The sequence below is a fragment of the Falco cherrug genome, chromosome 8, assembly GCF_023634085.1.
Source record: "Falco cherrug isolate bFalChe1 chromosome 8, bFalChe1.pri, whole genome shotgun sequence".
NCBI lineage: Eukaryota > Metazoa > Chordata > Aves > Falconiformes > Falconidae > Falco > Falco cherrug.
The window spans coordinates 8,600,321-8,616,468 of record NC_073704.1 but is presented as its reverse complement, the minus strand read 5'-3'; the positions used below and the strand labels follow the sequence as shown (position 1 = coordinate 8,616,468).

General features: G+C 47.3%; 1 protein-coding gene across 22 annotated transcripts in view; it reads left to right on the top strand.

Annotated features, from left to right (window-relative positions):
* The first annotated feature begins 4,888 nt into the window (after window positions 1-4,888).
* The window catches only part of COL6A3 (collagen type VI alpha 3 chain), a 63,763-nt gene continuing 52,503 nt past the window's right edge, over window positions 4,889-16,148 (top strand). For 6 of the 22 annotated variants that reach the window (XM_055717985.1, XM_055717984.1, XM_055717983.1 and 3 more), the window contains exons 1-3: window positions 4,889-5,270; window positions 13,734-13,882; window positions 14,815-15,432. In XM_055717985.1, coding sequence (XP_055573960.1) covers window positions 13,795-13,882; window positions 14,815-15,432 — 706 coding nt within the window. In that variant the 5' untranslated portion in view covers window positions 4,889-5,270; window positions 13,734-13,794. The remainder of the gene's footprint in view (window positions 5,271-13,733; window positions 13,883-14,814; window positions 15,433-16,148) is intronic. The other 16 variants (XM_027802959.2, XM_027802957.2, XM_055717995.1 and 13 more) reach the window with 9 other exon arrangements.

The following is a 16,148-nucleotide window of genomic DNA, read 5'->3' as shown; positions in this document are numbered from 1 at the left end:
CTGGAAGGTATTTTTGATCCTCTTGTGCAAGGCATCACTTGGAAGTATCTAATGCAAGAAAACAGGAGCAACCCAAAGCAACAGCTGGCAAGATCTGTGTTGGCCAAAATGCATCTCACACATGCCTCTCTAGTTATCTTTTATTCTGAAAAAGAGCTCAGCTACCATCTTTCCCAGAAGCCGAGCATCATGGTTCACATTACAGTTTGTGGACTGACAAGCTGCACATTGTGCTAGAGGGGAAAATATTCACATTATTTACATATTTGAGAGTAGTTTGTTCCTTGTCATCTCAGAAGCTGAAAAGCTCTTCCAGCAGAAGGGCTTTCTGCAGGATGGATGCTGCTGGTCAGGGCTCCAAGCTGCTTCTTTTGAATTACGCTCTCTCCAATAGACCATGGATTAAGTGTATATATACACTCAGATAATATGCACAGCCCTGGTGTAGGTTTGCTTTTATTGCTTCTCTCTGGGATTAGCCTGTTGCCATGATTTATTAGTAGTATTAGCCTCAAAAATCTCCCAACAAAACAGGCACCGCTTTAAGAAATCACTGATTTATCAAAAGCACAGTATCTTCTAGCATATGCAGAGATTTTTAAGAGCTTTGATTTGGGGGAATAAAAGTTCTGGAAATCAAGATCAAAAGACTCCAATCCATGCTCAGCTTCATAAGACTACTCCTTCCTCTGCAGCAGTCGCACTGATCCCTGTTTTTTGCCCTCGACATAAGCTAGGGAGGCAATCCCTGCTGTCTTACAGACATGAAGGTGAGACAGAGCAGGCAAGTTACCTGTAAGCACACAGCTGGTGGCAGAGAGATCCCAAGACTACGGTTTCCTCAGCACCACCCCAAGGAGCCCTGGGAACACACTAATATCCATGCCACCAACCTGTGCTGGGGCACAAACCTCCCTCCCCTGATGCCAGTTAGGGAATGTGCCCTTGATTGCGATTAAGCGCAATTTGGACCCAGGCTGTTGGGGTGGCCATAGCATCCCCAAGGCTCCCTTCCTAGTGCAGTCTGCCTTGAATCTGCTATCACAACTTAATCCTTCAGGAGGGGAGAGAGATTTTTCAGCAGTGTTTTAATGTCTTTTTCAGGGTTGTGGGATGAGAAGGGTAGAGCCCAGTGGCTCTTCTCTTGCCTTAATTCCCACCCTGACCCACCCAGTTTGCTTTCTCTCCACTTTCTCTCCTTGCTCTAGAGATGATCCTGCCCTTTCCCCCAGCTGTTTCAGTCAAGGGTGGTATCGAACATGACATAAATACATCAATAAATGTATATAAATACATGACAAATTTGTACAGAGCCAGACGGGTAAACAGAAAGCATAGGAGAAAAGCAGAACCAAGAAAAGCTTCGGAAAATAACTCCTGGACCACTTCCTAAGCAGGCTGCTGGTGGCAGGGGAACTATCTGGACAAAAGTGGCAGCTTGAAAACAATCTACTGCAAGCAAAATGAAAATGCAGTCGGCAACTCTGCCCTTGTTCAAGCAGAGCAGCTCTTGGCTTTGCTTTGCAATAGGGGTGCAAAGGCCATGGCCAGACCCCACACCTCCAGTCCGCTGTGCAGATGCTCAGGCAGGTGATGGAAAAAATAGTGGCACAACCCTTGGTTTCGGCAGTACTCACTGATTTCAGAGTAAGCAGCAGTCCCATCTTGCAGAAGCAGGTTTTATTAGGGGGAAAGAAGGTGATCTTGGGGGTTTGGTGGATGCCCGAGGAGTCCCTGGAGGAGAAGCCAGCAGATGGTGCTCAAGGATGGAGCCATGGCAGGATGCCTCCGAGTGTCCCCGCAGACGTGACCCCAGAGCCAGCCACCCTGTGCTTGTGCGAATGACACAGGGAAAACCCACAGAGCATTTCTTAACTTGAGGGTAGACTTGGCCCAGCTGAAACACATTCGCGCACAGAAAAGAACTGCAAAATGTCACCCCTCTGCCTGTTTCACTGAATTGCTTTTTAAGGGTCCTAAGCTGAGACCCTTTTTCTGGGGATGGGAGGACATCAACATCCCTTTTGCATTCGGGTGAGAATGTAGCACACAGGGCTTTTTGTCGGGGGTGGAAAGAGAATTCCTCAAAACCCTTTTCCTGACTCATAGCTTTAATCACATTAGTTATTAATACACCAGGGAGGAAATCTTGCTAAACTGAGTCCCAGCTGCCTCTAGAAGTTACCAATGCAATGTGATTTGGTCTTTTGCTAATTATCAGAGAGGGTTTGTTCAGTCTGGGGATGGAAAAAAGTTTGTCCCTGCAGATGTCACCCCTGGAACATCACAGCAGCCACGGCAGGACCTGCCTAGGTTCCCTGTTGTTGCTGTGGTAGATGGGGACCATGTTGCAGGGGGTCACCAACACAAACAGCTAAAGGCAGAATTGGAAAGGACTCCCCTAAGTAGAAGGGGGAAAAAAAGAACAAAAAAAAAAATAACCACACCCTGAAACACCCTCAGCATCCCGGCTGGCTGCTCTCCCTCTGTGCACCAGTTACAAAGCTTGTTTTTGGAAAGGGAAAACATTTCAGCTTGATTATTACAGTTATAAAGGCAATCAGATGGGAATTTAAAACCTCGTGTAGTCTCATTTAATTATTGGAGCACTTGGTAAAAGTCACTGTAGCATTCAAACCTTATTAAGACAAAAAAATTCTAACATCACAAAAAGAATAAATTCTGACTTCCAAGTTAAATATGTTCTCAATCAAGCTGTGATAGGCATACAATGCAGGTCATACGCATTTTGCCAGTATTGTTACATTATTTATCTACAATCCTCTATCTTGGCTGTTTTTCACTACTGTTCTGGGGGTGCCTGGAGCTTTCCTCCGTTTTGTTCTTCTGGTTTTGCTAGTCAATTAAAAATGACTTCCTGCGCTTCTCCTTGCCACACAGAAAACTGTTTTTCAAAGGCATATCTGAAGTAAAGGCAATAGAGATCCCAGCCGCTGTTGAATTCGTATGAGACCACACTGATTTCCACTGGTGGCAGCAAACTGGAACCACTGGACTCCACTCAGTGGATGTAATTCTTGCTGGATGCATCATACAAGTAACAGCAGGGCTGAGATTCATAGGAGGGGCGATAGCCTGAAAGCCCAAAGGCAGGAGATGATGCAGGATAGCATGTCGCCTGCCTGTTCAGTAGGAGGCTGGCAACGGGGCAAGGGCACCTGTGGATAACTGGCTAGCTGAAAAAGTTCACATAGACATAGTCCAGCTGGCTGGACAAAAATACACATCGCTCTCAGCTTATCTGAAGTAAAGCAAAATACACTGTCTTTGGCTGTCCTTGTTACACAATAACAGGAAGATTTTGGTGGGAAAAGAATGTTGCAGGTGGGAACAGATAACTACAGAAGAGAAACAAGGGGCGGGCTTGGTGTTTAGGCAACTAACCAATAATGAGCTTAACTTTTGTAATATGTATGAGCTAATTATAAGAAGGCATAAAAGGTGACTGTAAGAGACAATAAACGAAGTCTGCTGATCACTCATATTGAGCGACTGTGTCTTCCCTCCGTCGCAACAGGCACCCATGGCCACAAGCTGCTGCTTTACTGGGATGCTGGTGCCACCACAGCATTGCAGTTGGGCTCTCTCCCTGACAACTGAATTCAGAAGGAAAATCCTTTGGTTTGGATGCTTCTGCCGACATAGCGCACCTCCATCATACATATTTTATCCTTTAACAGCTGTACCTCGCCCATCCTGGCTGCTGTTACGTGTTGGTCATTGCTTTCCATCAGACCCCATTTCCTCCATCCCCTGCCCGCTGACACCCAGCGAGGAGCTGCAGCTCCCTCTTGCCAGGCACGTTTATTATTTGGGAACACCCTGCCTTTGAGGTCCAGCTTGCCTTATCTAAGGGGACACGGCACCCTGCTTGCTGTCGGCACGTGGCTAGGGACGTTTGTGCTGGATCCCTCTGCGAGGCTGGCATTCAGTCTGAAGCGTCAAGCCAAGTACCCTTTCTAAAATGAGCTATTGCATCAGTTGAAGGGCTCAGCACTTTCCTGAAGCATTCCAGCTATTTCTTTATGTGGCTAGTCTTTCAAACAGCACAAACCCTACAGCAAACATAATAAATCCCCATTTGAAATGGAGGGAATCCGACCCTTTGATTCCAGAGACGCCATCTCAGTTCCAGCCTTATATGGAACCAAACTGGGCAAGAGATAAGAATTAACGTTTCCATACCACCGTTTCTTGCAAAACACAACCCAGTCCAGACTGAAATGTTTAACTTTGACCAGTGCCATGCTGTTGGTTGAGGCAGAGGAATAAAACTAGTCCCTAAGCCTGCCTGATAAAAGGTTAAAGGCATTTTTTCACAGCACATAGTTGTTTTTTTTTAAAAAATAAATTGCTGGTCAGGAGCTTGCTGAGTTGATTTGTTGCCTTTCAAACTTTTACTTTAAGTCTTTCAGTAGGCTATACGTATTTTAAAATATTTATCCTTTTGCTAAGGTACTAACTTTTATGTATGAGTTATGCTATAACATTACCCCCCCCCCCCCCCCCCCGATTTTGCTCCCCATTTGGGCAGATAAAAACCCCAGCTGTTACACATAAATAGGAAGCTGCATTAAGAGGCAGCTCTCTCCCCCTGCACTGACGCTTGTAACTGTTCTGGGGGAAAGGCTGAGCTTTCTGCAGCCTCAAGCATCTCCAAACAGTGCTTTGCCAGAGCTCTGCGTAACTTGGTATGGTCCTTGGCACATCCTGACTCCTGCAAACATCCAAGCCCAGCCCTTCCTAACCAAAAGGCATAGTTAAATCAGCTCCTGCAACTCTGCAGGGCCTTTCTGTTTTCTTTTTTTTTTATAATATATTTCTTCTCACTGATAACAGGGAGAAACATTTTGGAGATGGCGGGGCCAGTGCGGGAAGGGGAAGCCACACAGCGTGGAGGCGTCCCCCGTGGCGGGGGGGGGAACCGTGTGTGATGAGCAGCTCTGACCTCAGCCCCAGGAACGCCAGCACCAACCCATCTGGATCCCATTTGCGACGCCGGATCGCCCGGCCCCCCGGCACTCCTGCGCCAGCTGCCTCCTCCGGCCTCGCTCAGATGCGAGGCAGCCGTCTCCCGGGGACCAGCGTGCCCCCATTTCCCTCGCCCCACCGGTGCTCACACCCCACTGTGCAAGGCAAGCGGGGACCAGGGAGGCTGAGCACCACCGGCACACCATGAAGCAAGGGTGAGAGGTGCTTCGGAGTGGAAAATCCTGGAATAAGCAACTTTTTTTGGGGTTCACTCAGGGGTAAGTGTCGCTTTCCGTGCAGGAGTCCTTCGCTTGGGCTCAGCAGCTGCTCTGTTGCATTTCCCTTCCTTGGCAGGGTGTTAGTCTTTGGGGAGTTTTAAAGGAATTTTGCACAAAACTCATCCCATGTGCAGAACGGTGTCCTCAGAGGAAAGCTACCCCCAGGCTCGCTTTGCGCTTGGAAAAAGCAAAGCAGTGTAGCTGGCTTGCTCACACCAGGAGCCTCCTCCCCAAGCCGATGCACCACAGGTGCACAGGGACACTCCTGGCCCCACCAATGCAGGGGAATTAAATTCATGCAAAACCCCCCAGTAGTTTCCCCTGCTGCTGCAGGACAGTGTTTGTCTTTAATGCCTTGAAATCACAGCAGCAGCAGCTTGGTGGGATGGGAGCACGATGCCCTGGGAAGCAGCAGGGTGGGTGCCTCGAGAAAGGCATGTAGGTGTTTGGGAAGCTGCTTGGGCACAAGGAGGTGGGTGCATGAATGGGACCCTGCAAAGTGGCTGGCTAAGGGGGTGTCTCTCTGCCCCTTTCCTGCTCCCGAGAGACACCCCCAGGGGCTGGGGGTTATTTTATAGTAGCCCTCACCCCTCCTGCCCCAAGCAGGGTAGGATGAACTGGGCAGAGGTGCTTGTCAGTCCCTCCACCCCGTGCAGGTCCTGCTGCCAGGCATGTCCCCCCTGCTCCGGGGCAGGCCAGCACTGTCGTGGCTTCAGGGACAATCCTCATCCTCTTGCAGTCACCCACAGCAGAAATCAGCTAAACATCAGATTTTTCCCCAAAGGGCTCTCTGGCCTTGCATGGAGCTACTTCCCCTCCACCCTCCCTCCTGCCTTTCGTCCCGTAGCCCCAGTCGCCCTCGGCTCCCTGGGGCTTTGCACACAGCAATGCTTTTGCTGAGGGGGCAGCTATGACTAATCATGGAGACACCCCGTCACCAGTCACCATCCCTTTTGGCTCAGCAAAGCCCTCCCTTCCCAACTGGAGCCTGGGGCGAGAAACGGTTGCAGCCAAATTGGTTTCCTGACCAGGCACAGGGGCCAAAACTGGCTGGAGCAGAGGTGGCCAAAGCCACTCCAGTTCCAGCGGGTGCAATGGGAAACTCTCAGCTCATTTCTGGTTGCTGCAATGATTCATGTGTGCTCTCGGGGGAGGAATGCTGCATTTTTCAAGCTTCTGGCTTTACCCCATTACTTACTGTGGTTGTTTTTTTTTTTTTTCAAGAGAAGTATTTTTATGATTGAGTAATTACTGTGTTTATATAGTGCTGTTTCTGGGGCACAACCACCTAGTTTAGGAACTTTGTGGAGGTCAGAGAGATGTCTCCAGACAGAGGCTGTTGCAGAGAACTGGGGGGACTCCTCCAAAGTCACATAGGAATGCAGTGGCAGAGCAAAAGACCTAACTGCCTCTCCCCAGCACTATCCCTTGACTCACCAGTACCAGAGCTAAGGGAAACAGGCTTTCCATCCCCAAACAATTACACCCTCATTCCACCCTGGTCTTTGCAGAGACATTGACCATGACCAGGGGTGCAATGGCATTTCTAAGGCAGGATGCAGGGCTGCATGTTTGCTGCTGCTGCACCTTCATTCATTCCCTTGCCATTTTTCAGCAGTTTCTCCAGTTCCCTTTCTGTTTTTTCAAGAATTTTTACAAGTTTCCATTCAAATGCGTTAACTTTCCCAAATTTCAGGGTTAGCTAAACCAGCCCCTGCTGTATTCCCATATGTCCAAGAAGGGGAAAAAAAAAAAAAAGTTGTTCCTCTCCTAACTTTTGCTACGTGACTGTCTAGGAACAGGAGGGAAGGGAACATCTTATTCCTTCCATCAGTGCAAGCTCTAGTAACTGCACAGCCTTGCCAGCCTTGGACTGTATTCTCCCAGCCTGGATGCTTTTTGCAGCAAAGGGATGAACCTGCCGCTGTGCTGGGCGTGCATGGCAGCAGGGCTGGCCATGGGTGGCATTGCATGCCTGCTCCCCACTGTGAATCACAGCCAGCCTTACCACTCTGCATGCCCATCACTTTTTCCACCTTTTTAAGTGATCTGTGTTCCACATTAAGGACCCGATTTGTTTGGGTGGGGAGGTTCTGGGAGGCTTATGTTACTATACATAAAGAGTCATTGATCTTTGAGGGAGTTTCCTTTTTTTTTAAGCAAATACTCCCTTTCCTCTTATTAACTACTCTATTTTAGTCTCAGCCACATGAGGAAAACAACCAGATTTTAAGCCAACAGCATGCTTATAAGAACAGAAATGGGTATGTGATTCATATTAAATGCTAACACCCAGGGAACTTGCCCAGGTAGGATATAAATGCAACATAACTATTGCTTTGCTGAATGCTGGTTTTCAAAAAGTCAAAGCTCAAGTCATTTGCAAAAAGCTGGAAGATTTTCCACCCTTTTAGCCTTGTTTGCTTTTAATGCTCAGGCCTACCTCTGTAGAAAGAAATGTTTTCAGGAGCAACCCTCATCTTCCCAGTGCCATCAATGCTAGGTGGCAGCAGAACATTTATTTGTATATATGTAACATATAAATATATATATTAACAGAAACCCTTCAAAGGAGCTGGTGCAAATTGAAATGGCTCCATCTGGAGCTATAAATAAATTCAGAGTCTGTCCTATACAGATGATCTTGAGTCTCTAAAAGTAGTCTTGCTTCTCCTGGAGGCTGTGGGGTCAAGTGAGATTTAGTGCTCCACGATGAAGAGGTGGCCAAGGTAGAGGCTTGGGACACTTATGTTCCTTTTCAAAGGTGGCTGAGCTATTTCACATAGAGAAATCATGGCATTTAGCCTCATAGATGCCCAAATAACTTCTGGAAGTAGATTTTGGCTAGGATTTTTCCCAACTCAGAGCTCTGAACAGTGCAGAGAAATTTAAGGGAGATTCATCCAGCCAAGAGAGGAGCATGCATCACCTCCAGAACACAATCTGTGCCACCATCACTTCACATCAGGATTTCAAGAGCTGTTTCTCCTCCCTGTTTGCTCCACAACCACGACTGGATGTATATCCCACTGCTGGGTCTGCAAGTAGTTGTTCTGGGCAGGCAGAACTCACTTTCAAGCCACTGGCAAGGCTTACAGCAGCCTCAGCTTCACTGCTGCCTCCCAGGGATGTGCATATAGCAGAGAACAGCAAAGTCAAGGGGATTTCAGGCTGAGCAGTTTTGTTGGGGAACAGCGTGGTGGTGAGGCACAGGGCGATGCCCACAAAGCAGATACAGATGAAGGCAAAGGCCCCTTGATTTTGACCCCAGCATCGCCATGGGGCAGACAGAGAGGTCTGGAAGATGCTCACCACATCTCATCTTCTGCACAATCTGTGGGATGATGCTTTGCCCTCTCTCATGTCCTGCCTTTCAGAAAAGCTGTTGGGACTTAGGTGCAACTCCACCTCTTTCTTCCAGTACAAGATGACCTACCCCACATGCACATGGGAATTCAAAGGCTGCAATTGCTTTTCAGGTTCTTATTCAAAGTATTTTGGGGGGATGCCCCAGGGCTGGGCAGAAAAATTGGACCACTCACTGGGGCAGTGAGGCATCTCAAAGGTCCTTGGATATGCCAGCTAACAAAGCTGCACAGGCTGCCCAAGGCCAAGCCATTTGTCCTGACAAAAAAATCAAAAGGGCATGCAAGCCATGGCTCTGCCTGCTGCACTCGCTTTGGGTCCTCTGTCCTTTCCGAGAGGCTGCTCTCCTCCCCACCACAGCAACGGATCATGGGGAGGGAGAGCTGATGGTAACAGATTTCACAAATAAATGACTAACTTTAGATCTCCTGTTATCATACCCCAAGAGTCAGTTCAGCCCAGCTCAGTCCTTTAGCCTTGAAGAACAACATCAAGCAAGTACAACACACTAGTACAGAAACCCCCTCTGGCAGCTTGAGCTGCATGGACTGCTGCCTTTTACAGTCCAGCGCAACAGCTGCATCAGTGCCTGAAGCACTGCCCAGCTGGGAATTCAGATTTAAGTATTTTGCGACATTATTCCCTCTACCTGCCACTGCACCCATCCACATCCACATGACACACATCACATTTCTAGTCCCACCAAAGCCATAGATACTTTCCCTCCCTCTCAAAGTCAGCCAGCTCAGCTGAGAGGCATATACAATGAAGCAAAGTGATATATAACAGCTGCAGTAGCTTTTTTTCCTGTCTTTTATGTTTTGCTTTTTAAGTCTACTCATCTGCTTTGCACTTTTACAGTTTTTAACTATACTAGTGAAAAAAACACACAAGCAAATGGTTGCTTAGAAAGTGAATTTGAAACATCCACTCAAATAAAAAAAATATGTAAAATGTCAAACTTCATGCACAGAGAAGTATGCCATAAGTAAAAAATAGCTGCTGGGGAAAATATTTAAGGAAATCACTTCATTGTGTTAGTGGTAGAAATGATTGCCTTTTGAAAGCATTATTAGTAACAGATGTATATCTTCTGATGAAATGGAGTACATACTGTAATATTAAAAGGTCACCACACACTATATAAACTCCAGACAGACATAAAACCTTCAGATTATTGAAGAATACATGAGTTAATCTTTTAGCACATGAATGATTAAGGGACTGGCTCCCCAGGTTTTGGTGCTAATCCATAACAGTTCAGGAAAAAGCTTTACTTTTCTAAAGGCACTCAGTAGTCAGTGTTTTCAGAGTTTTTTTTTCCAGCTTGCAGTGGTTATATCAAAAGCTCCACCAGAGCTTTCACACCCATCCCCCAGGACTGCATGGAACATTTAATTTAAAAAAAATTAAATAATCCAGGATGAAATTGCATTATTGAAAATACATTATTTAAAGTAACAGCAATCCAGGAGAACAAATCTGCAGAACAGATACTCACTGTAATCAAGAATTAAAATGAATTGGTACAAGTTCACATTCCTGGCTTTACCCTCCACCCCCTGCAACCTAGTGCCACTTCCATCTTCTTTGACCGGTGGTGACTCAGGATGCAAAGCAAGAGCACATTGAACAAAGCATGTTACTTCTTGTGCCTCAGCAAAGCAAGCCAAGTAAGACTTACCTCCAAGCAACAAAAATCACATAATTTACCTTAAACCCACTTTACTTCCTGAGCCAGAGACTTATTGTTGTCATTGTCAAACCAGATCTAAACAAAGTTTTTGTTCAACCTCCCCCAAAAACCCTATCAAGGAATGCCATACCTCTGTAAGAGAGACTGCTGTCCTTGCTGCTGCTGCTCCTCCTTGAGGGCCATCACCTACAGAGAGGCTGCTTCCTCAGCCACCTCTGCAGCACCCAGCTGTTACTCCTCTGCTAACAAGAGCAGTAAGATGTGTTGTGGTGGTGGATATAAAGGAAAACCCCGATTAGGAACACCTGTTCTTAAAGGCACTTCTCCATAAAAGTCAGTCTCTAATAGGTGTCAATTGTGTCTTTCTGGGAGGAGTGCTACTGCTTTGTTGCTGCAATTTTAGGATGGTTTTGAGGAAGTGTGATGCTAAAGTTTATCTCTTGTTGGTGAGCTTTCCTTTTGTGCAGCTAAAAATGCTGTCATGAGGATCACAGGGAAAGCTGTAAATAAAGCTGGAGGTCTTTAGAGGCTGAAGTAAAAAAGAAGTTGACTAAAAAGATCAGCCAACTTGTTATTGCTTGGAAAAGGTATTGTATTTTCTAGCTAGCCAGGGGAAAAAAAAAAAGCACACCAAAGCTGAGATTGAGTATTGTTTTAATACACTGTGATATCCAGGCTTATCTCATGGTGCCCCAAGGGCTGGATTATGATTTCCAGCTGTTTGGGTTCACCAGGATGGAGGCATGTAAATCATAGCTGGTGGTTTCTCTGCTACAAGGCTCTGGGGTTGAACCGTGATGCCACAGGACATCTTGGAGGTAGGCTCAACCCTGGCTTTCCCCCAGGCTCCTTGTTTGAACCCGGGTAAGGCAGTTCTTCAAGGGTTTCAAGCTGAAGCAGCTGTAAGGATGTGGATAGAAGCCCACTGTTGAGTTTGGAAATCCCATTCAATGTGAACCTTGGTTGCCCACCACTGCAGGGAGGGTTGTGGGCAGGGGAGATCTTGTAGCACCAGGGAGATTTGCTTTTCCCTTCTGCTGTACTTCATGACTGTAAACAGCCCTGTAAGGCTTTCTGCAGCTGTTCAATGTTAAAACAAAAAAAAAAACCAACCCACAAATGATTGCTTCAGTCCTGTCATGTATTAGCTAGCAAGACATTAATTTTCACTGGTTTATCTTGATGCTCTGTTTGCCCCAGCTGTTGCGACTGCAGAGGGATAGGATGCCAGCAGCTAATAAACAGAATGATAACATAACTTCCTGCATTTCAAGAAAGAAATACTAGCTTTTCTATGGCATTCATTATTTTAACAGGCTGTTTTTCCATAGCATGCATTTTATTTTGTATTTTTTGTTCACTGCTAGCAGCATTTTTACTCCCAATGGATGCTGCAAAGCAAACTTGCAGCTCTTCCATAAGCCTCTTCTGCCCAGAAGGGAGATGCTCTGGTGGGGTCAGAGGGTGGTTGTCACAAGCTCAATGTTTTTTTGCAAACCTCAGCTCTGGGACCTACAGACCTTTCTGTGTTTGTTCTGGGGGCAAACCCTGCAATGATACCTATGGCTAATTCTGCACCCATGGGGAAGCAGAGCCCAGCTTTCCCCTGCCGATGTGTCCATTGGGTGAAACTAGGTTTTCTAGGAGCAAGCTGTAAGCCAGGGACACAGTCCAACAGAGCAGGCTCGCTCCCACTGGAGGCACTGGGAGGTTTGGCTTGGACTGAAACAGCCAGGGGGGTGGATGGGTGCCAGCTAACAAGGATGACTTTTTAGTCTTTTTATGAATGATAGCAGCCGCCTCTATGAATTGAGGCATTGCCAATAACTGGGAAGTCTTGTCATGCCTTAATTAATGCTGCGTGCTAGCTGCTGGAGCTGGGTGCCTATTAAATGTCTCTCCACCTGGCATTATTGCCATTATTATTATATGTAAATGTGGGGGGAAAGGTGGAAGATAGCTTTTGCCTGACTCATGCTATATGGCATTCAGGAATGTCATCTGAAGCACATGGAAGACTGAGTGCTGCAAACCCCTTCTCCCAAGAGGGACCAGACCCCAACCCAGCTTTGACACGCAGGGAGCCATTGGGGGTGTCAGGATTGCATCAGGTTTTGGGAAACAAGGTGGATGTTGTCCCTTCTTTTTCTCAAGCCCCGGCTCTGATAGTCCTGAGGTGTCAATGGAAGAGGGATCAGCTGTTCAGATGTTTATTTCCAATTTTTCCTTAATTCAGGAATCAGCTGTTCAAATGTTTATTTCCAACTTATCCCTAATTCCCGGCACTCAGTTCTGGTTTTGGCTGTGCTAATGGTGGCCATCTGTGTAACAAGCATGGCTTTCCTTAGAGGGGAGGTTAGTCTTCCCTCTAGCCCTTTCAAGGCTCTTGTATTGGTCCTAACTCTCCGGATGGATGGAGTTGGCAAAGATGGTAATAAGAAAATTGAGATTATTTTTTTTTTAATGACTTGGTTAATAGCTTGATGTATTTGAGTCACTTTTGGCTCATTTGAGTAATTGATCTCCTTTTGGGGAATGAGAACTATTAAATCACTGCATTCATCTTTGGGAGGATACTTTATCGGTTAAGCAAGCCTTGCCTGGTTTCTGCTCTGTAGGCTTGGGAATGGAGATTAAATAATAAATTGGTCATCTCTATGACAACAAGAACACAGCTTTCCTGAAGGAGACATTGTTTCAGAAGGCTTGCCAGGTGGATTACAGATAAGAAACTTGCATAAATTATATTTTTGGCTCCAACATATAAAATATTATTCTTGGTGCCTTTCCCAAATGTGATCAGCCAGCCCAGGCTATTCCAGTGCTGGGGCTGTGAGCCTGGGGGAGTCCAAGGGCTTTTTGCTGTACAGCCAGATCATGTGGCTCACTTGGGTCTGGAGTAATTAAATTTCCATTTGTACGTTTGGGACAGCTGAAAAGGTGAGCTGAGGCAAAGAGGGATGTTCAGGGCAATTAGTATTATGGCATTTGTTAAAAAAAAAAAAAGGGGGGGCAACAGCAAGAGGGCATGCATTGGCTAAGATATTTCAGCTGGTCATCTGTAGGTGAGGAGGACAGGTGAGAGGCCATCATATATTTTAAGGGTTGGTGTTAGAAACCTAGGCTGACCATTTTCCTATATATTAGGTTTTACCTGGGGCAGCATAGGCAAGAAGAAAGCCATCTAAGCCCACAGGGGTGATTAAATGCCAATTATATGAGCTATGATTCCTCTCCCAATGAAATCCCTGCTACAAAGCAGACACTGTCCAGCATTAAATTGTGCCAGAATGCCACAACAGCATTGCAAAACCACATGGTTTGGCTTTTCTATCTCACGCCTGACCTGTTCCTGGCCAGCACTGCCACTGTTGCTCAGTCTCACTGTTTTTGTCCCATAGGTCTCACATTGGGTGCTTTGGAACAAAGACACTAAAAGGAGAACTCAGAGAAAAGACCAAAATGAGGAAACATCGACATTTGCCTTTTGTGGCAATGTTTTGCCTCCTACTCTCAGGCTTTTGCTTGGTTCGCGCCCAGCAGCAAGCAGGTAAGACCGGAACGCTAGACCCGACTTCGCCCCCATACAAACGTGTTGCTAGTTTGCACCGTTTGGTTTCAAAAATGCATGTCAATGGTACGTTGTGGTTTACCTTCTGCTCCTCAGCTCCCACTTGGTGAGGGTCCTTTTGAACCCAGACCTCAGCCAACGCGTGGTGCCTTCCCAAGCATGTCACTGTCAGTGGTGTGCCCTTGAGGATGCTCTGCCAGGGATGGGGGTGCGGGATGTGCACCCAGGGTGGCCATGAGCGGGTTTTCTCCTGGGCAGAGCTGTTTTGCTCTCCTTGCATGTGTAGGAGGGCTTTTTGCAGTGAGAATAGCACTGCCATTGACCTGCAGAAAGACTGTTTGTTTTTTTTTAAGGGGGGGGGGGGGGGGGCACTGGTGCCTTTGAGACCAGAGCTGGTGTCTTGAGGCGGGTTGTTAGTAGCAGAAAAAAATATGGAAAACTCATCATAGCACCCAGGCTGCTTAAACTGAGCAGCCCTTCCTTCCTTGAGCACCGCCACGGAGCCAGCATAAACCTGAATCAGCAAAAAATTCCTCAGGAGACCACTGGCAGTTAGAAGCTGAGCAAACCTAAATTCACACATGGAGCTGCAGGAGTCTTTGGCTCAGGGCTGGTGTCCAAACTGGTGCGGCGAGGGTCTGGGAGGGGAGAAGCATCTCACCTCCCCCTCCCTGGGAAGGGTAGGTCGCATGCTGTCCCGTCCTGTACCCCAGCACCTGCAGTGACAGGGCACTGATGGCTGCCTGGCGTTTCTCCAGTGCTTCTTGTTTTGCTGCGGGCGATAAGGGGAAGCTAAGCTTCACTTCCACCATGCGAAAGAGGCTGTCGGTCATTTGGGCGAGGAGGAGGAGGAGGAGGCATGCTTGTGCTGACCGATAGAAAATCCTAAATCCCCATCTGTTTTTTTAAAGCTGTCAAAACCGTTGCTGTGGCTGATATAATATTTCTAGTGGATTCCTCTTGGAGCATTGGGAAGGAACATTTCCAACTCGTTCGAGAGTTTCTGTATGATGTTGTAAAAGCTTTAGATGTGGGAGGAAATGATTTTCGCTTTGCCCTGGTCCAGTTCAGCGGAAACCCCCACACAGAGTTCCAGTTAAATACCTACCCCTCTACCCGAGACGTCCTGTCCCATATTGCCAACATGCCTTACATGGGGGGAGGCACCAAGACTGGAAAAGGATTAGAGTACCTAATCGAGAACCATCTCACTAAAGCTGCTGGAAGCAGAGCCAGTGAAGGCGTCCCCCAGGTTATTATAGTGTTAACGGACGGACGATCCCAGGATGATGTGGCTCTGCCATCATCTGTCCTTAAATCGGCCCATGTAAACATGTTTGCGGTCGGCGTGCAGGATGCAGTGGAAGGGGAGTTAAAGGAAATAGCGAGCGAACCCTTCGATATGCACCTTTTCAACCTAGAGAATTTTACTGCTCTCCACGGCATAGTTGGAGATTTAGTGGCAAGTGTCCGTTCATCCATGACTCCAGAAAAGGCTGGGGCCAAAGGACTGGTTAAAGACATCACAGGTAATGGCTGACTGCTGATGGCTCCCATCGGCATGGTATCTGCTGGCGTTGTGCTGTTTAAAGCCTTTGTAGGGGCAAGACTGAGATGGACGTTCAGAGGTTTAAAAACAAAGGTTTGAAGTGTGTGGCCCCGTGTTTGTAGCTACCGAGCATGCCATTGTTTGCAGACCAAGCTGGAAGCCCTACCAGTGCTGCCAGGAGGTAGTACAGGAGCCCTTGGATGGGCAGCAGCCCACTGTGGCCATCATTTTGCACCCATGGCACAGAAATACAAACATAGGGAGCTCTGCAGAGCTGTTAAATTGCCCCATCCTATCCACTCCCAAGGCAGGGAAAATAAGGGATGAACATGCCAGCCGTGACGGTGACTCTTTGAGGCCCTGGCCAAAAACCCTCTGAAGACTGAGAAGGTCACTGCTGGCTGTGGGGACACCGTGTGGGATGTCTCCTTGCAGCTAGCGGAGGAGATAGGCAATGTGTTACTCCAGAAAGTCATATTCTGGGCTGAAGACAGCAAAAGCAGTTCAGCAGAGAACGTCTCTGCTGAGACCCCACCCCTGAGCTGGCCCTTAGCCTCTCTCCTCATCTGCTTGGAGATGTGTGGTTGGAGAGACTTTTTTTGTGCTGCCACCCAAATACCACCTTTACAAGCAAATGGCTTCCACCTGCCAGAGCTCCGGACCCTTCCTGTAACCGAAAGCCCTCTGCAAACTGTC